This window comes from Chiloscyllium plagiosum, unplaced genomic scaffold (assembly GCF_037043375.1).
Source record: "Chiloscyllium plagiosum isolate Xiang-an unplaced genomic scaffold, Cpla_swu_hap1 HiC_scaffold_28, whole genome shotgun sequence".
Classification (NCBI taxonomy): domain Eukaryota; kingdom Metazoa; phylum Chordata; class Chondrichthyes; order Orectolobiformes; family Hemiscylliidae; genus Chiloscyllium; species Chiloscyllium plagiosum.
In genome coordinates, this window is record NW_028270166.1 from 2,732,888 (window position 1) to 2,760,218 (window position 27,331).

General features: G+C 48.4%; 1 protein-coding gene across 1 annotated transcript in view; it reads left to right on the forward strand.

Moving 5' to 3' along the window:
• cpamd8 (C3 and PZP like alpha-2-macroglobulin domain containing 8) overlaps nucleotides 1-27,331 on the forward strand; it is a 507,250-nt gene that overhangs the window by 285,241 nt on the left and 194,678 nt on the right. Inside the window, 9 exon segments of the mRNA XM_087975878.1 lie at nucleotides 1,997-2,059; nucleotides 3,236-3,467; nucleotides 4,094-4,247; nucleotides 4,975-5,117; nucleotides 5,801-5,852; nucleotides 10,143-10,441; nucleotides 12,840-13,065; nucleotides 16,353-16,529; nucleotides 18,053-18,134. Coding sequence (XP_087832004.1) covers nucleotides 1,997-2,059; nucleotides 3,236-3,467; nucleotides 4,094-4,247; nucleotides 4,975-5,117; nucleotides 5,801-5,852; nucleotides 10,143-10,441; nucleotides 12,840-13,065; nucleotides 16,353-16,529; nucleotides 18,053-18,134 — 1,428 coding nt within the window.

A 27,331-nucleotide genomic window follows, 5' to 3' on the forward strand; every position in this document is an offset into this window, starting at 1 on the left:
TGACTGTTTGTGGTAAAGCTGAGGGATCTCCATTAACACAGTTAGTGTGTTGCTGGCCAGTGCAAGTGGAAATGAACCTTTTTGATAACTGCGTTACTGCTTAGTCCGTGAAACAGTCTCGAGGGAGCTGGAGCTGTGAGAAGCTTCGTACAGTTGACAAGGAAATGCTAGGCTTTGGGAAGTAGGAACATTTCAACAATCTTTAGAACAAGCTCCAGCCAGGTGCTGTGGCATGAGTAGGAATCTGTTTCTGCTCATTTATCTACTTATCTGACAGCTGCAACAATATTCCCCTTGTTTTGACATTTAATTGAAACACTACAAATCTGTCAGTGCAGCACTCCCTTGACACTAATCCTCCAACAATGTGGCACTTCCTCAGCATTGACCCTCCGACAGTGCGGCGCTCCCTCAGCACTGATCCACCGACAGTGCGGTGCTCCCTCCAACAGTGCGACGCTCCCTTGACACTGACCCTCTGACAGTGCAGCGCTCCCTTGGCACTGACCTTCTGACAGTGTGGCGCTCCATCAGCACTGACCCTCCGACAGTGCGGCGTTCCCTCAGCACTGACCCTCCAACAGTGCGGCACTCCCTTGGCATTGACCGTGTGATAACTGCTTTGGTTTTGAGTTAAATTTCCTAGAGTGCGGCTTGAAGGTCTGACTTTCTGGCTGTGGGATTTGGAATGAATGGAGAGTGTTCTGGGTCCATTGTGTTGATTGGTGCAGTGAGGATTGGAGATATTCAAATATTCAAATTTGTCCATCTGGATTCAGAATTGGTTGGCTGACAGAAGGCAGAGAGTGGTTGTCGATGGAAAGTATTCTGCCTGGAGGTCAGTGGTGAGTGGTGTCCCTCAGTGCTCTGCTCTTTGTAGTTTTTATAAATGACTTGGATGAGGATGTTGAGGGGTGGGTTAGTAAATTTACAGATGACACAAAGGTTGGAGGTGCCGTCGATAGTACGAGGGCTATTGCAAGCTGCAGTGCGACATAGACAGGATGCAGAGCTGGGCTGAGAAATGGCAGATGGAGGTCAACCTGGATTAATGCGAAGTGATGCATTTTGGAAGGTCGAACTCGAATGCTGAATATAGGATTAAAGACAGGATTTTTGGCAGTGTGGAGGAACAGAGGGATCTTGGTGTTCGAGTGCATGGATCCCTCAGTGTTGCCACCAAAGTGCTTAGGGTTATTCAGAAAGCATATGGTGTTTTGGAGCTCATTAACAGGGGGATCGAGTTTAAGAGCCGCAAGGTTTTGCTACAGCTCTACAAATCCCTGATGAGACCACACTTGGAATATTGTGTCCAGTTCTGGTCGCCCTACTATAGAAATGGTACAGAGGCTTTGGAGACGGTGCAAAGAGTGTTTACCAGGATGCTGCCTGGTCTGGAGGGCTTGCCTTAGGAAGAAAGGTTGACTAAGCTCGGACTTTTCTCTCTGGAGCGAAGGAGGAAGAGAGGTGACCTGATGAGGTATACAAGATAGTGAGTGGCATGGATAGAGTCAATAGCCAGAGACTTTTCCCCGGGGCAGGATTGACTGGCACGAGGGATCATACTTTTAAGATATTAGGAGGAAGGTCTAGAGGAGACGTCAGAGGTAGACGTCAGCGAACCAATTTTGAATCCAGACAGTCAAATGTGAACACATGGAACGCATTGCTAGCTGTGGTGGTGGAAGCAGAGTAATTGGGGACATTTAAGCGACTGCTGGACATGCACATGGAGAGGAATGAGTTGAGGGGTGCGTAGGTTAGGTTATTTTATTTTAGATTAGGAATAATCCTCGGTACAACATTGTGGGCTGAAGGGCCTGTTCTGTGCTATATTTTTCTGTGTTCTATGTTCTGTTCATCCTGTACGTGCCCAGCGGATGAGAGTGAAGGTGTCTGAGAGAGATTTCATTATTCACTTCAGTGTTCTCCACTTTGTTGCTCACTGACAGGCTGTGCCCCTCAAACACTTATTCTGGTTTTTTTTCCTGCTCAGAGTTGAGAAGAGGAAAAGAACTTTCTTTCCAGAAACCTGGATCTGGCATTGCCTCAACATCAGGTACGGCCTTTGGGATCTGTTTCTGCAAGCCTGGGTCTCGGAGAGGTTGGCCACATTTGATGTAGTTGTCCGTCGTGTTCCAATTCACTGTGAAGTTTATTGCTGTGTCGCTGAAAGGCCTTCGTCCATTCTCAGTCCCATGTCCCCTTGCCCCCTCCAAGTAACCAGGTCCCATGACAACTAACCCCTTTCCTTTGTTCAAAACTGCACACAGGAACCACCTGTAAGCATGAGAAAATGTCAAGGTGCCACCCACTTAATATAACAGGCTGCGAAATCTTCAAGAGGTTATAGCCAGAGCTGTTTGTGGGGAGGGAAGGGGGAGGCCTCAGCTGTGGCCATTCGGTCCCACAAATCTGGGAGAGCAAAACTTTCCTATTGATCCCAGCCTTCAATCTGAGCATCCTCAGCTATGTGGGGTCAACAGTTACTAAAACTCACAACCTTCCAAAGGAAGAAATTCCTCTTCATTCTCCAACTTGTCATGGTCACCCACACCACCTCTTCTGTTCTGTGACTATTCCATATTCCGCTAATTCTAAGAGCTTTGTGTCTGAAAAATTGTCACCTTGGTCTGCAGAGTTTGAATGAGATCAGCCTTCATTCCAAAGCTCTCTATGTTTTCAGCGGGATCTTCTTGTTCCTGTCCCACGACCCCTTGCAGTAAAGGCCTACCGAAGAAATTAAATAAAGCAGAAATTCTTCAGTGGCTGCATGTTAACCTGCTGAGTGACATGTTGTTCAGTACACACCTTTCCCACTGTCTGTCCCTCTGTACACTGCTGGCAGCATCCTGTTGTGTCACACTCTGTGTAGCCTTCTGCCCTTCAGTTAGCTAATGTCCCTAAAGGTTTCTTTTTCTGCTTTACAGCAGTGATCTTGGTTTAAAAGCACCTCCTGGGCTATATATTGTAGACATCCCATGATGAGTAGATCCTTTGTGGAGATGTTGGTTTTTCTTTTTCTCTGCATCATTCCTGAAGAACAGCCCAAAGCAAGTCACTGTGACCATGAGGAGGATTAATTGCTGCATCTGTATGTGCTCACTTTGTTGTGTGAAACCTCTTGTAGCTGCGTGACAGAGCTGCTGTGAGTTTGATGATGTGAACTGACAGCTGATAGTGAGGGAAGTCGATGACTAACCACTGATCCATTTCCTTTACCTCCCATTGACAGTGACACCACTGGAGAAGCTCGTTTACTTGTCGAGATCCCAGACTCCATCACCACCTGGGTAACTGAGGCAGTCAGTCTGTCCCAGGACAGTGGGCTTGGACTTGCTAAAGCCACGGAGCTCCGCACATTCAAACCTTTCTTTGTAGATTTCACTCTGCCATATCATGTGATCCGTGGGGAACAAACCAAGATCCCAGTGACTGTTTACAACTACCTTCCGAGCTGTGCCGAGGTACGGGGAGGTCTGCCGTGTGTCCAGGGCTTGGCACTGATGGAGAGACCTAGTGGGGGCGATGCCATAGACCCCCAGGGAAGTCAGTGTTGGACAGATCGTTGGGGTTGGGAGTTGTCATAAAGCCCACCTGGTTCACTCCTGTCGTTCAGGGAAGGTAACTTACCTGCCTTGGCCTATGTGACTCCAGACCCACAGCATTGGGTTTGACTCTTAACTGCCCTCTGGATAATTAGGGATGGGCAGTAAATGCTGGTCCAGCCAGTGACGCCCTCATCCTGTCAATGAATGAATGAAAGAACAAGAAGCATTTTCTCACCCAAAAGGAAGTGGAAATCCAGAATCATTTCTGTCCTTTCACCTGAACCAAATAATGCGGCTGGGAGCTGTCCACAGTCAGGTTGGTGGGTTTTAATTTTGGGTAAAGGGATTCAGGGGAAAGGAGTAAAGATGAGGAAATGAATTTGAAGACATGGTCAGCCATGATCCGCTGTAATGCTAGATTAGGCTCAACAGGCCGAGTGGCACCTGCCCCTTCCTGGATGGGTGGAGTTTGCAACGAGCTGGCTCTCTCTGTGGATGCTCCTGATGGTGTTGATGGTTATCCCCACCCTGACCCCTACCAGGTTCATGTGAAGATCACCGTTCCTAAAGGAATCAAATTCATTGGTCACCAGGGGAAACGGCACCTGACTAGGAAGATGTGCATCAGCTCCGAGGAAACGAAACTGACCTCCATCGTCCTGTCGTTCAGTGAACTGGGCCCTGCCAATATCACAGGTGAGGGCTAACTGCTAATCCAACCCCCAGCCCACCCTGCAGATACCTTCTGGGGAAATGGGAGGGGCAAATGCGAGTTTGGGGTGGGGGGTTCAGGTAGGGGTGCTGGGGTGAGCGTGAGGTCAGAGGTCAGGAATGAGTACGATTCTGGGTGGGTGTGAGGTCGTGGGCTCAGAGGTGAGTGTGGAGTTGGGGCTGAGGTCAGGGTGGAGGTTGGTGAATGGATGTGGTGGTGGGGTCAGGGGTGGTGGGGAATGATGTCTCCAGTGTCCCCCTGCCCGTGTACCAGGGCTAACACACTCCTCAGCAACGGGCGTAGATCTCAACATAGGCTGCCCACCAGATATCAACTTCCCAGAGCTTCTGTCTCTTTGACCGTCAGATGTAGAAAGGATATTTGCACTGATGTAAGAATTTAAAGCTAGATGACAAAGACAATAATTAGTAAATCTGATCGGGAATTCAAGAGAAATTTCTGACCTTAGAGACGTTTGAGAATATGGAACTTTCTCCAACAGGGATTGGTCAAGATAAGGCACATAAAGAGTGCAGATACATTTAAGGGGAAGCTTCATAAACTGAGGGGAGAGAAATGAATAGAAGGGACGAGAGAGAGCTCATGTGGAGCAGAAACCATCAGCTGGAAATGGCAGGGCTCAGTGTCGTCATTGTGTTCTGTATGAGACTGTCAGAACACATTCACACGGCTGTCACTTCATGTTTACAGCCAAAGCGTTTGCTTACAGTGAGAGCAGCTGCTGTGAGGGAGGGCTACACAGCCTGAAGAACAGCAAGTACCTGGAGGAGAGCTACACAGACAGGAGGAGCCCAGCTGGGATGGACTATGTGAAGAGACAAGTGCTGGTGGAGGTGAGGGAGACAACATATTTAATGTTCAGCTAGTAATCACAGTGAGAGTTGTCACTGTTTTCACAAAGCCAGGAGTGTTTGATTGTCCAGTGTATTACAGAGGTCTCTGTTGCTAACATGCTGGTCCCTTTAAATTGGGACTTTGCTGCTGTGAATAGAAATGCTTTAAGATGAAAGAGAATTTATGCTCATTATAGAGCCTTAGAGCTGTACAGAACGGTCCAACTCCTCCATACTAACCAAATATTCTAAACTAATCTAGTCCCATTTGCCAGCATTTTACCGATATCCCCCTGAACCCTTTCTATTCATATACCCATCCAGATGCCTTTTAAATGTTGCAATTGTACCAGCCTCCACCACTTCCTCTGGCAGCTCATTCCATACACGCACCACCCTCTGCGTGGAAAAAGTTGCCCCTTACGTCCCTTTTAAATCTTTCCCCCTCACCTTATACCTCTGCTCTCTAGTTTTGGACTTTCCTACCCTGGTAGAATGACCGTGGCTATTTACCCTATCCACGTCCCCTGTGATTTTATAAAATGTTCCCGTAAAGCATCAGAAAATAAATGACTTTGATTGTGCTAGTAATGTGAAGAGTGAATTGGTGCCAAAGGACTTGGTGATGTGGCTTCATGCGATGTTCCTTCTTTGTCCTCTCTTACTTTTTCTTTGTTCCTCAGCCTGAAGGATTGCCCAGGGAGTACACCTACAGTGTCTTCTTCTGTCCCAATGGTATGTAAACTGTGTGCAATTGATGAGCAGAGAGGGGTTGGGGTGCGCAATGTAGCTGCTAAAAGTCAGTGACCACAGCCATTGTTCTGATTGCTGACGCACACACACACACCCATTGTCTACTGCTGTTTTGAATTTTTATTTTACAATATTCTCTGTTTGTGTTAATTACTTTTATCTCCTGAAGCATTTTAGTTACTAAGTGTAAATGAACATTGAACCCAGAATCCAAGATCTGCATTTCTGTAGTGCCCTTTCATGGCTGTGGGACAACCCAAAGTACTCCGCAGCCAATGAGATATATTTGGATTATGATTTGGAAATGCCGGTGTTGGACTGAGGTGGACACAGTTAAAAATCACACAACACCAGATTATAGTCCAACAGGTTTAATTGGAAGCACTAGCTTTCAGAGCGCCACTACCACCTGATGAAGGAGCAGTGCTCAGAAAGCTAGTGCTTCCAATTAAACCTGTTGGACTATAACCTGGTGTTGTGTGATTTATATTTGGATCCCACAAAGAACATGAGGTAGGACATAGCTGATCTGTGGTGTTGGCTGAGGGACAAGTCACAGCTGTCTGTTTTTCAGTTTACCTGACACATTGTGTTTGTCAGGATTGTGTGTGTGTGTGTCTGTGTGTGTGTGTGAGAGAGAGATGGAATCAAAGTGGCACAGTGGCTCAGTCGTTAGCGCTGCTGCCTCACAGTGCCAGGGACTCTGGTTCAACTCCAGCCTCGGGTGACTGTCCGTGTGGAGTTTGCACATTCTCCATGTCTGTGTGGGTTTCCTCCCACAGTCCAAAGATGTGCAGGTTAGGGTGGATTGGCAGTGTTAAATTCCTGATGAAGGGCTCTGGCCTGAAATGTCGATTTTCCTGCTCCTCGGATGCTGCCTGACCTGCTGTGCTTTCCAGCACCACTCTAATCTCCAGCATCTACAGTCCTCACTTTTGCCTGGCAGTGTTAAATTGCCCATAGTGTTCAGCGATGTGTAGGTTTGGTGCATTAGTTAGGGTAAATGTAGGATAATAGGGGTTGGGTTTGTTACTGTTCGGAGGGTTGGTGTGGACCTGTCAGGCCGAATGGCCTGTTTCCATACTGTAGGGAGTCTATGGATTCAGTGTCCCAAGCTGAGGCTGGGAAATAAACCAGCTGTGGTCCCAGGTTCTGATCAGCATCCACTGGGGATTGGTCTGTCTCTGGTGGGGACTGATGCTTGAATCCTTACAGACTCGATAGAGCTGCCTGGAGTGCATTGGGTCATCGTGGGACCCCACAGGGATGGGTTCGTTCTCTGGATCTGAAATTCCCTCTCAACTCCTTGACCTTTGCTGCTGAGGCCTGCCTGTTTTGATCAAACTTTAGACCCCTCCCCTCTGTGATTCTTTGAGATGCTGTTCTTCATTAAGGATGGTCATTATGTCGAATTTGCAGTGACAGGGCAGTGACACCAACTGGTCCATGTTGATGTTTCTGTTCCCACCCTGTCACCATATCCGATTCTTTTGCATCATATATTTATCTAGCTTCTCCATTAATACATTGTTATTATTCATACCTTCTCCTTTTGGCTCATTGGCTGGACGGCCGGTGTGGATCAGGTTGGGGTGGGGCTGTTTGGGAGCAGCCTCTCAGTACTTTGGCCATGATGGCAGCTGGGAGTGGGTGCTCAGGCAGAAACCTGAAGAGGAAGAATAAATCCAAATCATTCTTCAGTCACAATTCCGTCATGATAAAATAGTCTTTGCGTTGAGTTAGTGTTCCCTTCAGTTGTCCGAATTTTACACCATCATGGGAATGTCCAACATAACCAGTCAGCCAGTAAGATGCTTGTCATTGTACCCATTGAGCCAACTCCTTCACTTATTAATCTGTGTGGCCTTTACTTCCCTGTCTGTCACCTGTAGCTCTCGACTCACTTAGTGATCAAAAATCTGCCTAAAACCCTCCCCTTACCATTCTTGATTAATGACCATCAGTAGAAATTCCTCCTCATCTCCATCTTAAAAGGGAGACTTATTTGAAACTGTGCCTTCTGCTGTAGGATCCTCCATAAGGGGGAACAGCATCTCAACATCTAGCCTATCAGCTTCTCCCCACTCTTCAGAATCCTGTGTTCCAATAATCTTTCTTTCATTCTTTTAAACTAACTGTTAAACAACCTATTTCATCCCAGGAATCAGCCAAGTGAACTTTCTCTGAACTGCTCCCATTGCACGTATATCCCTTCTTAATTAAGGTGACCAAGACTATACCCGTGTGGACCATGAGAACTGGATCCTTCCCCTCCCAGTCTGAGTTCCTCTCCAGCCCTGGGGGGCATGTCCTTAACCCTGGCATTGGGCAACTGGCACTGTTTTCAGGAATAGCCCTCTGAGCTGCAGAGAGCAGTATCTCTCTCCCTCACTGTGCTACAGTGGTCTACACAAGCTGTGGGAATCTCCAGCATGTTGGCCAGTTGCAGGGCCAGAGGGTCCCCTTTGGGTCAGGAGGTTTGCAACATCTACTGAGGAACTGAATCTCCTCCCAGGCTGTGAAACCTGGGACCAGATTGGAAGGTTCATTTACCAGCTAGCCTAAGGGTGCTGGTCTGTGATTCAGATTCTTATTATTCAGAATTTAGAGTCTCTTAGCCCAGATCAAGGCCATTCAGCCCGCTGACATCATAGACCATATAGTATAGGAGCAGAATTAGGGCATTTGGGACCTCGCCTGTGCTCAATCATGGCGGGTATGTTTCTCAACCTCGCTCTCCTGCCTTCACTCCGTGACCCTTGATCCCCTTATTAATCAAGAACTTACCTATCTCTGTCTTAAATACTCAATGACCCGGCCTCCACAGCTCTCTGCAGCAATGGGTTCCACAGATTCCCCACCCTCTGGCTGAAGAAATTCCTCCTGATCTCAGTTCTAAAGGATCGTCCCTTCACTCTGAGGCTATAACCTCGGGTCCTAGTCTCTCCAACTATTGGAAACATCTCCATGTCCACTCTATCCAGACCTCTCAGTATTTTGTCAGTTTCAATTAGATTCCCCTCATCCCAGAGTCCTCAACCAGCCCTGTGACAAGCCCTTCATCCCCAGGATCATTCTTGTCAACCTCCTTTAGACCCCCTCCAACATCAGTACGTCCTTCCCAAAACTGCTCGCAATGTTCCAAATGTGGTCTGACCAGAGCCGTATACAGCCTCAGCAGTACATCTCTATTCTTGTATTCCAGCAGTTGCATTTACCTTCCTAACTGCCAACTGAACCTGCACATTAACCTTAAGAGAATCCTGAATTAGGACTCCAAAGTGCCTTTATGCTTCAAGTTTCCAAAGCTGTTACCTGTTTAGAAAATAGTCTGTGCCTCTATTCTTCCTACCAAAGAGCATAACCTCTCACTTTTCCACTTCTTTGCCCACACTCCTAGCCTGTCCAAATCTTTCTGTAACCTCCCTGTTTCTTCAACACTTCCTGTCCCTGCACCACAAACCTAGCAACAATGCCTTCAGTTCCTTCATCAAAATATGAATGTAAATTGTGAATAGTCGTGGTTCCAACACTAACCCCCGTGGACCTCCACTAGTCACCAGCTGCCATCCTGAAAAAGGTCCCTTTATCCCCACTCTCTGTCTCCTATCGGTCAGCCAACCCTCTATCAGTGCCAGGACTTTGCCCCTAACACCATGGGCTTATCTTATTTCGCAGCCTCCCATGTGGCACCTTGTCCAAGGCCTTCTGGAAATCCAAATAGATTCCATCCAGTGGCTCTCCTTTATCTAACTAGCTTTTTACCTCCTCAAAGAATTCTAACAGATTTCTGACAGATCTTGCCTTTGCTGGCTTTTTGAAAGAGCTGTTCAGTTAGTCCCATTCGCACATCTTTAGCCCCACTCCTTGCAAATGTTTCCCTTTCATTTAGTTCCTCAATTCCCTTTTGAAAGTTCCTGCTACCCCCCAACATTCCTAATCACAACAATATTGTGTTTTAAAAAAAGCTCCTCATAATCTTCGAGCTGTTTTGACAATTACCTTCAATCTGTCCCCCTCTGGTCACTGACCCACCAGCCACTGGTAACCAATCTTCTTGTTTCATCATTGAAAATTGTCCTGTGACTTTGAACAGATTGATTAAACCTCGCTTTTACCTTCTCTGCTGTTAGGGGAACATTCTGTGTCCCTGGTCTTTCTATAGAACTAGAATTCCTCTTCATTATTTGGGTAAATCCTCTCTCACTCTCTCCATCCTTCCCAAAGTGTGGTGCCCAGAACTGGCCACAGTTACTCTGTTTGTCTTCTCAGAAAAGATTCACATTTCCACTCCGAACAAGTATGAGTACCAGTACATTCAGAAACCAGCCAAGAAGGTGCACTTTGACGTAGCTGTGAAGGCACATAATGATGCTCATTTTGCCTTGTCGATGGGACCTCGTGACACAGCAGAAATGGTTGAGATTGTGATCGGAGGACGGCAGAACACAAAGACATGGATTGCGGTGAGCAAGATGGGTGAGCCGGTGGTCAGTGCAAACACTCCTCAGATCCTGTCCTGGGATGAGTTCCGAAACTTCTGGATTTCCTGGAAGACTGGCATTGTCCAGGTGAGTGAGATAAAATACAGAGAGACCCCTTGAACCTTGCTGACCTTGCATGCTCCTTTACCTTTTAGCAGACAGTCTGCTCCCTCTGTATTAAAACTCCACCTGTTCCTGAGGACTCGTGATGAAATTTGTTTAAAAAAGAAGTTGAATTTGTTGACATTGCTTGGTCATCTTGCGCTGTCTGGAGGTGTTCAGGTTAAACCCAGTTCAGGCTGTCTGAAGGTATCTCTCCACCTCATGTGTCTGAAGGTATCTCTCCTCCTCGTGTGTCTGAAGGTATCTCTCCTCCTCATGTGTCTGAAGGTATCTCTCCTTCTCGTGTGTCTGAAGGTATTTCACCTCCTCATGTGTCTGAAGGTATTTCTCCTCCTCATGTGTCTGAAGGTATCTCTCAACCTCATGTATCTGAAGGTATCTCTCCTCCTCAAGTGTCTGAAGGTATCTCTCCACCTCATGTGTCTGAAGGTATCTCTCCTCCTCATGTGTCTGAAGGTATTTCTCCTCCTCATGTGTCTGAAGGTATTTCTCCTCCTCGTGTGTCTGAAGGTATCTCTCCTCCTCATGTGTCTGAAGGTATCTCTCCTCCTCGTGTGTCTGAAGGTATCTCTCCTCCTCGTGTGTCTGAAGGTATTTCTCCTCCTCATGTGTCTGAAGGTATCTCTCCACCTCATGTGTCTGAAGGTATCTCTCCTCCTCATGTGTCTGAAGGTATTTTTCTTCATCATGTGTCTGAAGGTATCTCTCCTCCTCATGTGTCTGAAGGTATCTCTCCTCCTCATGTGTCTGAAGGTATCTCTCGTCCTCGTGTGTCTGAAGTATTTCTCCTCCTCATGTGTCTGAAGGTATCTCTCCTCCTCATGTGTCTGAAGGTATTTCTTCTCCTCATGTGTCTGAAGGTATCTCTCCTTCTCGTGTGTCTGAAGGTATCTCTCCTCCTTGTGTGTCTAAAGGTACCTCTCCTCCTCATGTGTCTGAAGGTATCTCTCCTCCTCATGTGTCTGAAGGTATCTCTCGTCCTCGTGTGTCTGAAGGTATCTCTCCTCCTCATGTGTCTGAAGGTATCTCTCCTCCTCATGTGTCTGAAGGTATTTCTTCTCCTCATGTGTCTGAAGGTATCTCTCCTTCTCGTGTGTCTGAAGGTATCTCTCCTCCTTGTGTGTCTAAAGGTACCTCTCCTCCTCGTGTGTCTGAAGGTATCTCTCCTTGTGTGTCTGAAGGTATTTCTCCTCCTCGTGTGTCTGAAGGTATCTCTCCTTCTCGTGTGTCTGAAGGTATTTCTCCTCCTCGTGTGTCTGAAGGTATCTCTCCTCCTCATGTGTCTGAAGGTATCTCTCCTCCTCATGTGTCTGAAGGTATCTCTCGTCCTCGTGTGTCTGAAGGTATCTCTCCTCCTCATGTGTCTGAAGGTATCTCTCCTCCTCATGTGTCTGAAGGTATTTCTTCTCCTCATGTGTCTGAAGGTATCTCTCCTTCTCGTGTGTCTGAAGGTATCTCTCCTCCTTGTGTGTCTAAAGGTACCTCTCCTCCTCGTGTGTCTGAAGGTATCTCTCCTTGTGTGTCTGAAGGTATTTCTCCTCCTCGTGTGTCTGAAGGTATCTCTCCTCCTCATGTGTCTGAAGGTATCTCTCCTCCTCATGTGTCTGAAGGTATTTCTCCTCCTCATGTGTCTGAAGGTATCTCTCCTTCTCGTGTGTCTGAAGGTATCTCTCCTCCTTGTGTGTCTAAAGGTACCTCTCCTCCTCATGTGTCTGAAGGTATCTCTCCTTGTGTGTCTGAAGGTATTTCTCCTCCTCGTGTGTCTGAAGGTATCTCTCCTCCTCATGTGTCTGAAGGTATCTCTCCTCCTCATGTGTCTGAAGGTATCTCTCGTCCTCGTGTGTCTGAAGTATTTCTCCTCCTCATGTGTCTGAAGGTATCTCTCCTCCTCATGTGTCTGAAGGTATTTCTTCTCCTCATGTGTCTGAAGGTATCTCTCCTTCTCGTGTGTCTGAAGGTATCTCTCCTCCTTGTGTGTCTAAAGGTACCTCTCCTCCTCGTGTGTCTGAAGGTATCTCTCCTTGTGTGTCTGAAGGTATTTCTCCTCCTCGTGTGTCTGAAGGTATCTCTCCTCCTCATGTGTCTGAAGGTATCTCTCCTCCTCATGTGTCTGAAGGTATTTCTCCTCCTCATGTGTCTGAAGGTATCTCTCCTTCTCGTGTGTCTGAAGGTATCTCTCCTCCTTGTGTGTCTGAAGGTATCTCTCCTCCTCATGTGTCTGAAGGTATCTCTCCTCCTCGTGTGTCTGAAGGTATCTCTCCTCCTTGTGTGTCTGAAGGTATCTCTCCTCCTCATGTGTCTGAAGGTATCTCTCCTCCTCATGTGTCTGAAGGTATCTCTCCTCCTTGTGTGTCATTCCCAGGTGGGGCACGGTTTAAAACCATCAAACCAGTCCCTGATTGTGGAGTGGGCGGTCACTAGACTCCTCGAGATCAATTACATCGGCTTTTCAACTGGATGGGGCTCAGTGGGAGAATTCAAAATCTGGAGGAAAGAGGAATCGGATGAAAACCACAACGAAGCCTTCACTCTTGGAGTGCCTCACAATGTCGTCCCTGGGTCTGAGAGAGCGATTGCGTCCATGATAGGTACAGGAACACAGCGCAGGCTACACTCACCTTGGTCTTTGGGCACTTGTCAAATGAGACTTAGTACAGGTCACAAAATAAACTGCACTGACATTTACTGAAGGACGATTAATAATGAAGCTAGGCAGGTTTGGGGGTTAGTGTGTGCTATTACAGCTGTCTTGTTGATGTAGGCTCTGAGGTCCCTGGTTCCCATTGACACGGGGTCAGTGCCTGAGCGAGTGGTGGTGGTCACAACAAAATGGGTGATGACTGCCTGGCCCTGTTTACCCATTTTTCCAAAAGATAACTTTATTTCTACAAAATCTGTAAACTTGCATTCCATTGTCATTTCAATTGGATGTTATCAAACGTTCAATACAGGTAATGATTTTCCAAACAACACATGACTCTCAGTACAGTTGCAATTATATGATACTTGCAGTATACATGATAAAGGTACACCCCAAAGCTTTGACACTGTTTCCAACTCCCCCAAATACTCCAGCAGGTGGGGACCTTAAACAGTGACTTTTCTCTAATATAGCCTTCACAGTAGCTGGTCCAGGCTTTGGTGTGTACCTCAGCAGGTTACTCCAGGCACCAAGTAGCTTTCTACCTTTTCAAGGGCTTTCCTTGAAGGCTGCTTTCTAATTCTTGGGGGCTACTGTTGGATTTTCAGGAGCTGGATTTTTATTCTCACTAATTTGTTGCATAGTTACAATAATCCAAAAATGTGCAGGTTAGGCAAATTGGCCATGCTAAATTGCCTGTCGGGTTAGGTGAAGGGGTAAATGTAGGGGAATGGATCTGGGTGGGTTACGCTTCGGTGAGTCAGTGTGGACTTGTTGGGCCGAAGGGCCTGTTTCCACACTGTAAGTAATCTTTCAAAAAAGAATTCTGTATCTGTCCAGTCATGTGGGATAGTTGGGCTCACACAGAGCAGAATTCTTTATTATCTTCAATTTTCATCCCCTTCACTAAATTTAAGATCACAACATGCAAGGGAAGTATTGATTTCCTCAACACCACATTACTTAACCTGGTACAAAATAACAGCATAAGTTAGCAACAAAAGATTCAGTTTTAAACTAACTAAGAGACATCAACACATTAAAAGCCATCACAAGGAACACCTCTTTGACAACTGGTCGGGTCACTGCAAATGCATTTATATCACATATTTGCAAATCTGGAAGATTAACCAAGTAGTTGCTACTGTTTTACTGCATCTCAATTTCAGAAGTAAATTCAACAATTGGCATAATGTTCTTTATATGTCTATCATATACTACATGCTATTATCATTGCATTTCTCCCTATACAGTGACTCCTGAACATAGGCAGCGTTAATGCGCATTCATGCGCAAACAATAAATATGAGGTGTTGGAGAAATTCAGGGCCTGGAGAGACAGAGAAAAGCAGAGTTAATGTTTCAAATCGAATATGATCTTATTTGGAACTCTCTCTCACTCTCTCTCTGTCTTCACAGATGCTGCCACCCTACTGAATTTCTCCAGCATTTTCTGTTTGTTTCAGATTTCCAGCACCCACAGCATCTTTGATTTAATTGCTTAGAAGATTTTAATCACTCGAACAAGATCACAAGATCCCGATGCTTGGCTAACTGTTATCCGGCATTCGATAATCCGGAATTTGATTAACCGAACGAAATACTCCCCGCCTGTGACCTTCAGATAATCGAGGGTCCTCTGTATTCTACTTTGACAAATTCAAATCCGTTCTCTGTCTTGTGCAGCTTGCTGTTCCCCACTCTCACATGCAGCCTTTACCTTAAATCGAGCCCCACACTCCAACCTCCTCTCACCCCTTTGGAGCCTCTCCCAAGATTATGGCTACGAGGTCCCCCTCCTGTCCTGAAGGTGCTGCCCCTCATTGGGGTACAGGGTCTCCCCCTCTCTTTCCTGAAGGGGCTGACTCTCCCTGGGGTACAGGGTCTCCCCCTCTCTCTCCTGAAGGGGCTGACTCTCCCTGGAGTACAGGGTCTCCCCCTCTCTCTCCTGAAGGTGCTGACTCTCCCTGGGGTACAGGGTCTCCCCCTCTCTCTCCTGAAGGTGCTGACTCTCCCTGGAGTACATGGTCTCCCCCTCTCTCTCTTGAAGGGGCTGACTCTCCCTGGGGTACAGGGTCTCCCCCTCTCTCTCCTGAAGGTGCTGACTCTCCCTGGGGTACAGGGTCTCCCCCTCTCTCTCCTGAAGGGGCTGACTCTCCCTGGGGTACAGAGTCTCCCCTTCTCTCTCCTGAAGGGGCTGACTCTCCCTGGAGTACAGGGTCTCCCCTTCTCTCTCCTGAAGGGGCTGACTCTCCCTGGAGTACAGGGTCTCCCCTTCTCTCTCCTGAAGGTGCTGACTCTCCCTGGAGTACAGGGTCTCCCCTTCTCTCTCCTGAAGGTGCTGACTCTCCCTGTGGTTGATCTGGACAGTCTGATTCCTTTTGAGGGGGCAGGGATTGTTTGCAGATACCTCCATTACTGCAGGTGCCATAACTGTGACCTATCCTGAGCCCACACTGTGTCCATGGATGAAGAGGAGGAGATCCTGGCTAACATTCCAGGCTCCTGGTCAGGGAGATGGAGGCTGGGCTTATAATGGGTCCACAGTCTCCATGTTTTCAGGAAATGAGAATGTGTGCCTCCTGCCCGTGCCCCTTCAAACCCCATGGTCCGGACTGTAGGGTCTGAAAGGCTCATGGAGTGTGTTGCATCTACATGCTAATGGCTCTAAGTGCTGCTGATGGATCCATACTCACAGTTTGGCTTTCATCCCTCCATCCAGGAGGCAGGTGGGAAAACTGCAAATACCCTCATCTAAAGAGGAATGAGGGAAATCAGACTGGACCCTTGTTTTTGATCATTGCCCTGTGACACCCATAGAAAATGAATGGTTTGTCTCTGTGTATGTTCACGTTGGTCTGTCCCTGTGTGTACAAGTGTCTGTGTCCCTGCGTGTACAAGTGTCTGTGTCCCTCTGTGTACATGTCTCTGTGTCCCTCTGTGTACATGTCTCTCTGTGTATGCGTGTCTGTGTCCCTGTGTGTACGTGTCCCTCTGTGTACGCGCCCCTCTGTGTATGCGTGTACGCGTCCCTGTGTGTACGCGTCCCTCTGTGTACGCGTCCCTCTGTGTACACATGCCTGTGTTCCTCTGTGCACGCGTGCACATGTCCCTCTGTGCACATGTCCCTCTGTGTATGCGTCCCTCTGTGTATGCGTGTCTGTGTCCCTGTGTGCCAGTACATGTATGTAATTGTGTGTGTCTGACTATGGTGTATCTTGCTATGTTTTTTAGGTGATGTGATGGGTCCAACACTGAATAATCTGGACACCTTGCTCCGCCTCCCTTTCGGGTGTGGGGAGCAGAACATGATCCACTTTGCTCCGAATGTCTTTGTGCTAAAATACTTGCAGAAGACAAAGCAGCTGTTCCCGGAGGTGGAGAGTGAGGCTACGGATTACCTGCTGCAAGGTGAGTCCCTGCAGTGACAACATCTCAGAAATCATGGTCATCGGACCCACCAAGGGAGAGGGGGCAGGGGGGATGTGGAGCCCACTGACCCTGAGATGGAATGGCCAGCCATTAGCTGCTCTCCCATGGCAGAGGTACACAGGTTTACAGCGATGTTCATTTCCACCCTGTACCACTAGGAGACTGTGGGAAATGTAAAGCTGTTCCCTTTTGTTCTCGATATTGGTTATCCATCCAAATTAACCAAGGATGACTGCTACAGATACCTGCCTCATAGGTTTGATACAATTGTGGGTCTTGCTCGACCAGGTCAGAGGGCATTTAAGAGTTAGCTACACTGGTCTGGGACTGAAGTCTAAGTAGATGTGGCAGACTCCCTTTCCGATAAAGATGCTGATAAACCTGATGAGATTGTTAATGATGATCTGAGACCAGCTTTTTAGTTCCAAGTTTCCAAAACGGACTTTGAGTTCTCAGGTTGCAGTGGTGAGATTTAGGATATTTTCAAACTCTTGTTTCAGAGGCTGTTTGGATGGTGTTGAATTAACACAGATCATCACAGTTATTGAGTCATACAGCACAGGAACGGACTCTTCTGTCTAACCAGTCCATGCTGACCATGTTCCCAAACTAAACTAGTCCCATTTGCCTGCACTTGGCCCATATCCCTCCAAACATTTCTGATTCATGCATTTATCCAAATGCCTTTTAAATATTGTAACTGTACCCCATATCCACCACTTTCTCTGGAGGTTTCAGTGCACATATGAACCACTCTGTGTAAAAAATACCCCTCATGTCTTTTTGTCAATCTCTGTCCTCTCACTTTATAAATACACCCTCCATCCCAGGACAGAAGGAGAGCTAACTCCTGACTGCAGAACAGCCCAACTGAAACCCTGGGACTAGAAAACACCGTTTGCTTCAGTGAAGCTGGTCTCAGTGTTAACTTGATTCTGGTCACTCACTTATTGTGGCTGGACAGGAACAGGCATTATCCCCATCATGCTTATGCTGGCTCTATGAAAGTGCCACTCAATAAGTCTGCAACCCCCTCCCTCCAAGCCTGATATAAATATGTTATCGTCCAATGTTTCTCCAAATCCCATATGAAAAGTTCATCTTGAAACCGCTTCCCCTGCCCTTTCAGGCAGTACCTCCCACTTCACAGTTCCTCGTCATAAACATTATCTCCTCCTCTGCACCTCGGTGTCTTTTGTCATTTTCCCTAATTCTGGCCCCTTCCCTTGCTCTGTCCCTGGAAACAATTTCTCCTGACTCCATTTGCTCCATTTATAATTTTCGCACCTCTGTTAATTAATCCTTAATTTCTCTCTGATCCAAGGAGAATATTCCCAGCTGTTCCAATCTTTCTATGAAACTCAAACCGCTTGCCTTCTGAAATATTCCAGTGAATATCCTTTCTGTTGTTCTTTAGTTTTGTTTATCGTTCCAAGTGAAAGTTGGAGATGATTGAAAGTGAAACTCTGGACAGATTTTCCTCTGAATTTTCTGACCTGCAGGATATCAACGCCAGCTGACATACAAGAGGGAGGATGGATCGTACAGTGCATTTGGTGAGAGGGATTCTTCTGGGAGCATGTGGTGCGTGCATTTATTCAGTCTCTATGAATACGAGGGGGTGAGATTACAATGGGGGAGAATTCGCATTCCCTCTTTGCACTGAGAGGATTTGAAAATCGAGCAAGGCATCCCAGGTCAGCAGATCCAGCATCTGTCCCCATCACAAACTCATCTCCCAAAGCCCCCATCCTAGAGACTCTGTTCTACTACATTCTTCCTCTGTTCATGTTAAATTCAAGGCAAGGGGAGAACTGAGCAGTGTGGGAGATCCACAGTTTGAGACCTTGGGAGTTTAAGAGTGATACCCAGGGATTAGACAGAAGGTGGGACATTGTGTTTCACAGGGGTCTCTGGATTCATCATTTACAGAAACATGTTATAGTGTAATGCAATAGTATGGAAATTAGGGGCAGAAACATCAAAACCAAGATATAGGCTACAGTTAATCCAGTGGAGGATTGTGACAAAGAATTAAACAACTTGTAAAGAAAATAACAAATGAATAACTCGCAGAATGAATGTGCCGTTAGCAAATAGATATTAGTCTGGGGAACTGAGCAATAGTGCACTTTGAAGGAGGAATCAGAGCCATAATCTCCTTGAGAACTGTGGAGTGGAAAGGGGCAGAGAGACCAGGGATTTCAGAATCACAAATCACTGAAAGAGCCAAGCCAATGGTGGGAATGATTTCTTCAGGGAAAGAATTCAAACGTGGAGAAGTCATGTTAAACTTGTATAAGACTGAAGGCTTGCCACCAAGTCACCCTTCAGTTACACGTGTACAATACACAGATCTGACCAGCCAGCTCCGAGCTAGTCCCGAGAGTGAGGAGTCTCCCAGAGACCCCTGTTACAGAGGAACCTCGATAATCCGAAGGATGCGGGTGGGGAGTATTTAGCTCGGTTAATTGAATTCCAGACAATCGAATGTCGGATAACCTTGTTTAGCCGAGCATTGGGACCTTGCAATCTTGCCGAATAATCCGATATTCGGATAATCGAATGCCGGATAATCGAGGTGACTCTGTATATCTATCAGCCAGGGCTCCCTGATTGGCTGACGTTAACAGCCCCAATCAGGGATCTCCTAGTCAATGAGATCCATCTGCCCTGGTTTCAATCACTACACAGACCATCGTCAGACCACACTCTCTCGCCACATTATAATAAGCACACTGAAGTATCGCAGCAAAGATTTACAAATAGCAAACCTGAGAGGTTATAAATATCAGGAAAGACCGAACAGACTGGGGCTGCATTCTCTGGAAGAGAGGAAATTGTGGAATGACTAGATCGAGGTCCTTAAAATGAAAGGTTTTGACTTCTGGAGGTGTCTAACCAAAGGCCAGAACACAGGGCAGTTCTTAATAAGTGCAGGGGTACTCAGGATAATCTTCTTTGCCCAGAGAGTGGTGGAGAACGTGAAGCTCGTTCAAAAGGTCATGAGAGTGAGGAGCAGAAGTAGGCCATTCGGCCCATCGGATTGGATCCTACTGTCCATGGAGTGGTTGGGATGAATAGCGTCAATACAAGGTGAAGCTGGGAAAACACCTCAGGGAGAAGGCAATAGAACGATCATGAAGCCCTAAGTTCTGAGTCTCTCCCCAAACCTCTCCATCTCTTGCCTCTCGCAAGATGATTCTTAACACCCCCCTGTTTGAGTGCGCCTTTGGTCATCTGTCCGTAATATCTCCCTTTGTGGCTCAGTGTGACATGAATTTTGATTCTGACCTTGTGAAGCACTTTATGCTTCTCATTATCTTAAATGTGCTACAGAAATCTAAGTTGGTGGTGGAGTGAGAAGGAATGGGAGGAGGCGTGTGTGGAGCAGATCTCTGGGGGAAGTGGGGGAAGACTGCGGGACATCAAGTGGGAGAGAGTATGGGCAATGACAGGGAAGAGAGTGTGAGGGACCGGGTGGTGGAGAGAGTCTCAGGGTGGGATAGAAGAACTTGAGATAAAAGATTTGACAGGACAGGAAGAACTATGGGAAAGAGTTCAGAGGGAGAACTCCACGCAGAGAGAGAGAGAGAGAAGAACTCTACAGAGAGAGAGAGCAAGAGGAGAACTCTGCAGAGAGAGAGAGAGAGAGAAGAACTCCACAGAGAGAGACAGAGAAGGAGAATTCTGCAGAGAGAAAGAGAGGAGAACTCTGCATGAAAGCGAGAAAGAGAGAACGAGAGGAGATCTCTGCTGAGAGAGAGCGAGAGAAGGAGAACTCTGCAGATAGAGAGAGAGGGAAAGAAGGAGAACTCCGCAGAGAGAAATTCATAGAGTCGTAGAGATGTACAGCACAGAAACTGACCCTTCGGTCCAACCCGTCCATGCCAACCAGATATCCCAACCCAATCTAGTCCCACCTGCCAGCACCTGGCCCATATCCCTCCAAACCCTTCCTATTCATATATCCATCCAAATGCCTCTTAAATGTCGCAATTGTACCAGCCTCCACCACTTCCTTTGGCAGCTCATTCCACACATGTGCCACCCTCTGCGTGAAAAAGTTGCCCCTTAGGTCTCTTTTATATCTTTCCCCTCTCACCCTAAACCTATGCCCTCTAGTTCTGGGCTCCCCGGCCCCAGGGTAAAGATTTTGTCTATTTATCCTATCCATGCCCTTCATGATTTTATAAACCTCGAAAAGGTCACCCCTCAGCCTCCGACGCTCCAGGGAAAACAGCTCAGCCTGTTCAACCTCTCCCTATAGCTCAAATCCTCCAACCCTGGCAACATCCTTTTCTGAACCCTTTCAAGTTTCACAACATCTTTCCAATAGGAAGGAGACCAGAATTGCATGCAATATTCCAACAGTGGCCTAACCAATGTCCTGTACAGCCGCAACATGACCTCCCAACTCCTGTACTCAATACTCTGACCAATAAAGGAAAACATACCAAACATGAGAGAGAGAGAGCAAGAGAAGGAGACCTCCGCAAAGAGAGAGAGGGAGGGAAAAGGAGAACTACACAGAGAGAGTGAGAGAGCAAGAGAAGGAGACCTGCACAGAGAGAGAAGGAGAACTCTGCAGAGAGAGAGAGAACGCTGCAGAGAGAGAGAAAGAGAGAGAGAGGAGAGCTCTGCGGAGAGTGAGACAAGGAGGACTCTGCGCAGAGAGAGAAGGAGAGCTCTGCAGAGAGAGAGGGAGAGAGAAGGAGAGCTCTGCAGAGAGAGACGAAAACTCTGCAGAGAGAGAGAGAATGAGAGCTCTGCAGAGAGAGAGAGAAGAAGAGCTCTGCAGAGAGAGAGAAGGAGAGCTCTGCAGAGAGAAAGAACGAGAGCTCTGCAGTGAGAGAGAGCGAGAAGGAGAGCTCTGCAGAGAGAGAGAGAGAGAAGGAGAACTCTGCAGAGAGAGAGAGAGGAGAACTCTGCAGAGAGAGAGAGAGAGGAGATCTCTGCAGAGAGAGAGAGAGAGGAGAACTCTGCAGAGAGAGAGAAAGAGGAGAACTCTGCAGAGAGAGAGAGGAGAACTCTGCAGAGAGAGAGAGGAGAACTCTGCAGAGAGAGAGAGGAGAACTCTGCAGAGAGAGAGAGAAGGAGAGCTCTGCAGAGAGAGAGAGAAGGAGAGCTCTGCAGAGAGAGAGAGAAGGAGACCTCTGCAGAGAGAGAGGAGAGCTCTGCAGAGAGAGAGAGGAGAGCTTTGCAGAGAGAGAGAGGAGAGCTCTGCAGAGAGAGAGAGAGAGAGGAGAGCTCTGCAGAGAGAGAGAGAGAACTCTGCAGAGAGAGAAAGAGAAGGAGAGCTCTGCAGTGATAGAGAGAAGGTGAGCTCCGCAGAGAGAGAGAGAGTAGGACAGCTCTGCAGAGAGAGAGGAGAGCTCTGCAGAGAGAGATAGATAGAAAGAACTCTGCAGAGAGAGAAAGACAGCTCGACAGAGAGAGAGGAGAGCTTTGCAGAGAGAGAGAGGAGAACTCTACAGTGAGAGAGAGAGGAGAGCTCTGCAGAGAGAGAGAGGAGAACTCTGCAGAGAGAGAGAGGAGAACACTGCAGAGAGAGAGAGGAGAGCTCTGCAGAGAGAGAGAAGGAGAGCTCTGCAGAGAGAGAGAGAAGGAGAGCTCTGCGCAGAGAGAGAGAAAAGGAGAACTCTGCAGAGAGAGAGAAAGAGAGAGAGAAGGACAGCTCTGCAGAGAGTGAGACAAGGAGAACTCTGCGCAGAGAGAGAAGGAGAGCTCTGCAGAGAGAGAGAGAGAGAGAGAAGGAGAACTCTGCAGAGAGAGGAAAACTCTGCAGACAGAGAGAATGAGAGCTCCGCAGAGAGGAGAGAGAAGAAGAGCTCTTCGCAGAGAGAGAAGGAGAGCTCTGCAGAGAGAGAGAGAGAAGGAGAACTCTGCAGAGAGAGAGGAGAGCTCTGCAGAGAGAGACGAAAACTCTGCAGAGAGAGAGAATGAGAGCTCTGCAGAGAGAGAGAAGGAGAACTCTGCAGAGAGAGAGAGGAGAACTCTGCAGAGAGAGAGAGGAGAACTCTGCAGAGAGAGAGAGGAGAACTCTGCAGAGAGAGCGAGGAGAACTCTGCAGAGAGAGCGAGGAGAACTCTGCAGAGAGAGAGAGGAGAACTCTGCAGAGAGAGAGAGGAGAACTCTGCAGAGAGAGAGAGAAGGAGAACTCTGCAGAGAGAGAGAGAAGGAGAACTCTGCAGAGAGAGAGAGGAGAACTCTGCAGAGAGAGAGAGAAGGGGAACTCTGCAGAGAGAGAGAGAAGGAGAGCTCTGCAGAGAGAGAGAGAAGGAGAGCTCTGCAGAGAGAGAGAGAAGGAGAGCTCTGCAGAGAGAGAGAGAAGGAGAGCTCTGCAGAGAGAGAGAGAAGGAGAGCTCTGCAGAGAGAGAGAGAAGGAGAGCTCTGCAGAGAGAGAGAGAGAAGGAGAGCTCTGCAGAGAGAGAGAGAGAAGAGCTCTGCAGAGAGAGAGAGAGAGGAGAGCTCTGCAGAGAGAGAGAGAGAGGAGAGCTCTGCAGAGAGAGAGCGGAGAGCTCTCCAGAGAGAGAGAGGAAAACTCTGCAGAGAGAGAATGAGAGCTCTGCAGAGAGAGAGAAGAGCTCTGCAGAGAGAGAGGAGAGCTCTGCAGAGAGAAAGAATAAGAGCTCTGCAGTGAGAGAGAGAGAGAAGGAGAGCTCTGCAGAGAGAGAGAGAAGGAGAACTCTGCAGAGAGAGAGAGGAGAACACTGCAGAGAGAGAGAGGAGAGCTCTGCAGAGAGAGAGAAGGAGAGCTCTGCAGAGAGAGAGAGAAGGAGAGCTCTGCGCAGAGAGAGAGAAAAGGAGAACTCTGCAGAGAGAGAGAAAGAGAGAGAGAAGGACAGCTCTGCAGAGAGTGAGACAAGGAGAACTCTGCGCAGAGAGAGAAGGAGAGCTCTGCAGAGAGAGAGAGAGAGAGAGAAGGAGAACTCTGCAGAGAGAGGAAAACTCTGCAGACAGAGAGAATGAGAGCTCCGCAGAGAGGAGAGAGAAGAAGAGCTCTTCGCAGAGAGAGAAGGAGAGCTCTGCAGAGAGAGAGAGAGAAGGAGAACTCTGCAGAGAGAGAGGAGAGCTCTGCAGAGAGAGACGAAAACTCTGCAGAGAGAGAGAATGAGAGCTCTGCAGAGAGAGAGAAGGAGAACTCTGCAGAGAGAGAGAGGAGAACTCTGCAGAGAGAGAGAGGAGAACTCTGCAGAGAGAGAGAGGAGAACTCTGCAGAGAGAGCGAGGAGAACTCTGCAGAGAGAGCGAGGAGAACTCTGCAGAGAGAGAGAGGAGAACTCTGCAGAGAGAGAGAGGAGAACTCTGCAGAGAGAGAGAGAAGGAGAACTCTGCAGAGAGAGAGAGAAGGAGAACTCTGCAGAGAGAGAGAGGAGAACTCTGCAGAGAGAGAGAGAAGGGGAACTCTGCAGAGAGAGAGAGAAGGAGAGCTCTGCAGAGAGAGAGAGAAGGAGAGCTCTGCAGAGAGAGAGAGAAGGAGAGCTCTGCAGAGAGAGAGAGAAGGAGAGCTCTGCAGAGAGAGAGAGAAGGAGAGCTCTGCAGAGAGAGAGAGAAGGAGAGCTCTGCAGAGAGAGAGAGAGAAGGAGAGCTCTGCAGAGAGAGAGAGAGAAGAGCTCTGCAGAGAGAGAGAGAGAGGAGAGCTCTGCAGAGAGAGAGAGAGAGGAGAGCTCTGCAGAGAGAGAGCGGAGAGCTCTCCAGAGAGAGAGAGGAAAACTCTGCAGAGAGAGAATGAGAGCTCTGCAGAGAGAGAGAAGAGCTCTGCAGAGAGAGAGGAGAGCTCTGCAGAGAGAAAGAATAAGAGCTCTGCAGTGAGAGAGAGAGAGAAGGAGAGCTCTGCAGAGAGAGAGAGAAGGAGAACTCTGCAGAGAGAGAGAGGAGAACTCTGCAGAGAGAGAGAGGAGAACTCTGCAGAGAGAGAGAGGAGAACTCTGCAGAGAGAGAGAGGAGAGCTCTGCAGAGAGAGAGAGGAGAACTCTGCAGAGAGAGAGAGGAGAACTCTGCAGAGAGAGAGAGGAGAGCTCTGCAGAGAGAGAGAGAATGAGAGCTCTGCAGAGAGAGAGAGGAGAGCTCTGCAGAGAGAGAGAGGAGAGCTCTGCAAAGAGAGAGAGAGGAGAGCTCTGCAGAGAGAGGGAGGAGAGCTCCGCAGAGAGAGAGAGAGGAGAGCTCTGCAGAGAGATAGAAGAACTCTGCAGATAGAGAGAGAGAAGGAGAGCTCTGCAGAGAGAGAGGAGAGCTCTGCAGAGAGAGAAGGAGAGTTCTGCAGAGAGAGAGAAGGAGAGTTCTGCAGAGAGAGAGAAGGTGAGCTCTGCAGAGAGAGAGAAGGAGAGCTCTGCAGAGAGAGAGGAGAGCTCTGCAAAGAGAGAGGAGAGTTCTGCAGAGAGAGAGAAGGAGAGCACTGCAGAGAGAGAGAGAAAGAGCTCTGCAGAGAGAGAAAGACTGCTCGACAGAGAGAGAGGAGAGCTTTGCAGAGAGGAGAGCTCTGCAGAGAGAGAGAGGAGAGCTCTGCAGAGAGAGAGAGGAGAGCTCTGCAGAGAGAGAGGTGAGCTCTGCAGAGAGAGAGAGGAGAGCTCTGCAGAGAGAGAGAGAAGGAGAGCTCTGCAGAGAGAGAGAGAAGGAGAGCTCTGCAGAGAGAGAGAGAGAAGGAGAGCTCTGCAGAGAGAGAGGGGAACTCTCTGCAGAGAGAGAGAAGGAGAGCTCTGCAGAGAGTGAGACAAGGAGATCTCTGCGCAGAGAGAGAAGGAGAGCTCCGCAGAGAGAGAGAGAGAAGGAGAACTCTGCAGAGAGAGAGAGAGAAGGAGAGCTCTGCAGAGAGAGAGAGGAAAACTCTGCAGAGAGAGAGAATGAGAGCTCTGCCGAGAGAGAGAAGAGCTCTGCAGAGTGAGAGAAGGAGAGCTCTGCAGAGAGAAAGAATGAGAGCTCTGCAGTGAGAGAGAGAGAGAGCGAGAAGGAGAACTCTGCAGAGAGAGAGGAGAACTCTGCAGAGAGAGAGAGAAGGAGAGATCCGCAGAGAGGAGAGCTCTGCAGAGAGAGAGAGAAGGAGAACTCTGCAGAGAGAGAGAGGAGAGCTTTGCAGAGAGAGAGAGAAGGAGAGATCCGCAGAGAGGAGAGCTCTGCAGAGAGAGAGAGAAGGAGAACTCTGCAGAGAGAGAGAGGAGAGCTTTGCAGAGAGAGAGAGAAGGAGAGCTCTGCAGAGAGAGAGAGAGAAGGAGAGCTCTGCAGAGAGAGAGAGAAGGAGAGCTCTGCAGAGAGAGAGAGAGAAGGAGAGCTCTGCAGAGAGAGAGGAGAGCTCTGCAGAGAGAGAGAGGAGAACTCTGCAGAGAGAGAGAGAAGGAGAGCTCTGCAGAGAGAGAGGAGAGAGCTCTGCAGAGAGAGAGGAGAGAGCTCTGCAGAGAGAGAGAGGAGAACTTTGCAGAGAGAGAGAGAGAGAATGAGAGCTCTGCAGAGAGTGAGACAAGCAGAACTCTGCGCAGAGAGAGAAGGAGAGCTCTGCAGAGAGTGAGAGAGGTGAACTCTACAGAGAGAGAGAGGAGAGCTCTGCAGAGAGAGAGAGAGGAGAGCTCTGCAGAGAGAGAGAGAGAACTCTGCAGAGAGAGAGAGAAGGAGATCTCTGCAGAGAGAGGCGAGCGCTGCAGAGAGAGAGAGAATGAGAGCTAATCAGGAGAGAGCTCTGCAGAGAGAGAGAGCTCTGCAGAGAGGGGAGAGCTCTGCAGAGAGAGAGAAGGAGAACTCTGCAGAGAGAGAGGGAAGGTGAGCTCTGCAGATAGAGAGAAGGAGAGCTCTGCAGAGAGAGAGAGAGAAGGAGAGCTCTGCACAGAGAGAGAGGAGTGCTCTGCAGAGAGAGAGGAGTGCTCTGCAGAGAGAGAGAGAGGGAGAGCTCAGCAGAGAAAGAGAGAAGGAGAACTCTGCAGAGAGAGAGAGAAGGAGAACTCTGCAGAGAGAGAGAGAAGGTGAGCTCTGCAGAGAGAGAGAGAAGGTGAGCTCTGCAGAGAGAGACAGAAAGAGCTCTGCAGAGAGAGAAAGTCAGCTCGCCAGAGAGAGAGAGAGAAGGAGAGCTCTGCAGAGAGAGAGAGAGAACTCTGCAGAGAGAGAGAGAAGGAGATCTCTGCAGAGAGAGGAGAGCGCTGCAGAGAGAGAGAATGAGAGCTAATCAGGAGAGAGCTCTGCAGAGAGAGAGAGAGGTGAACTCTACAGAGAGAGAGAGGAGAGCTCTGCAGAGAGAGAGAGAGGAGAGCTCTGCAGAGAGAGAGAGAGAACTCTGCAGAGAGAGAGAGAAGGAGATCTCTGCAGAGAGAGGAGAGCGCTGCAGAGAGAGAGAATGAGAGCTAATCAGGAGAGAGCTCTGCAGAGAGAGAGAGCTCTGCAGAGAGAGGAGAGCTCTGCAGAGAGAGAGAAGGAGAACTCTGCAGAGAGAGAGGGAAGGTGAGCTCTGCAGATAGAGAGAAGGAGAGCTCTGCAGAGAGAGAGAGGAGAACTCTCCAGAGAGAGGAGAACTCTGCAGAGAAGGAGAGGAGAGCTCTGCAGAGAGAGAGAGAATGAGAGCTCTGCAGAGAGAGAGAAGGAGAGCTCTGCAGAGAGAGAGAGAGGTGAACTCTACACAGAGAGAGAGAGAGGAGAGCTCTGCAGAGAGAGAGGAGAGCTCTGCAGAGAGAGAGAGGAGAACTCTGCAGAGAGAGAGAAGGAGAGCTCTGCAGAGAGAGTGGAGAGAGCTCTGCAGAGAGAGAGAGGAGAACTTTGCAGAGAGAGAGAGAGGAGAGCTCTGCAGAGAGTGAGACAAGCAGA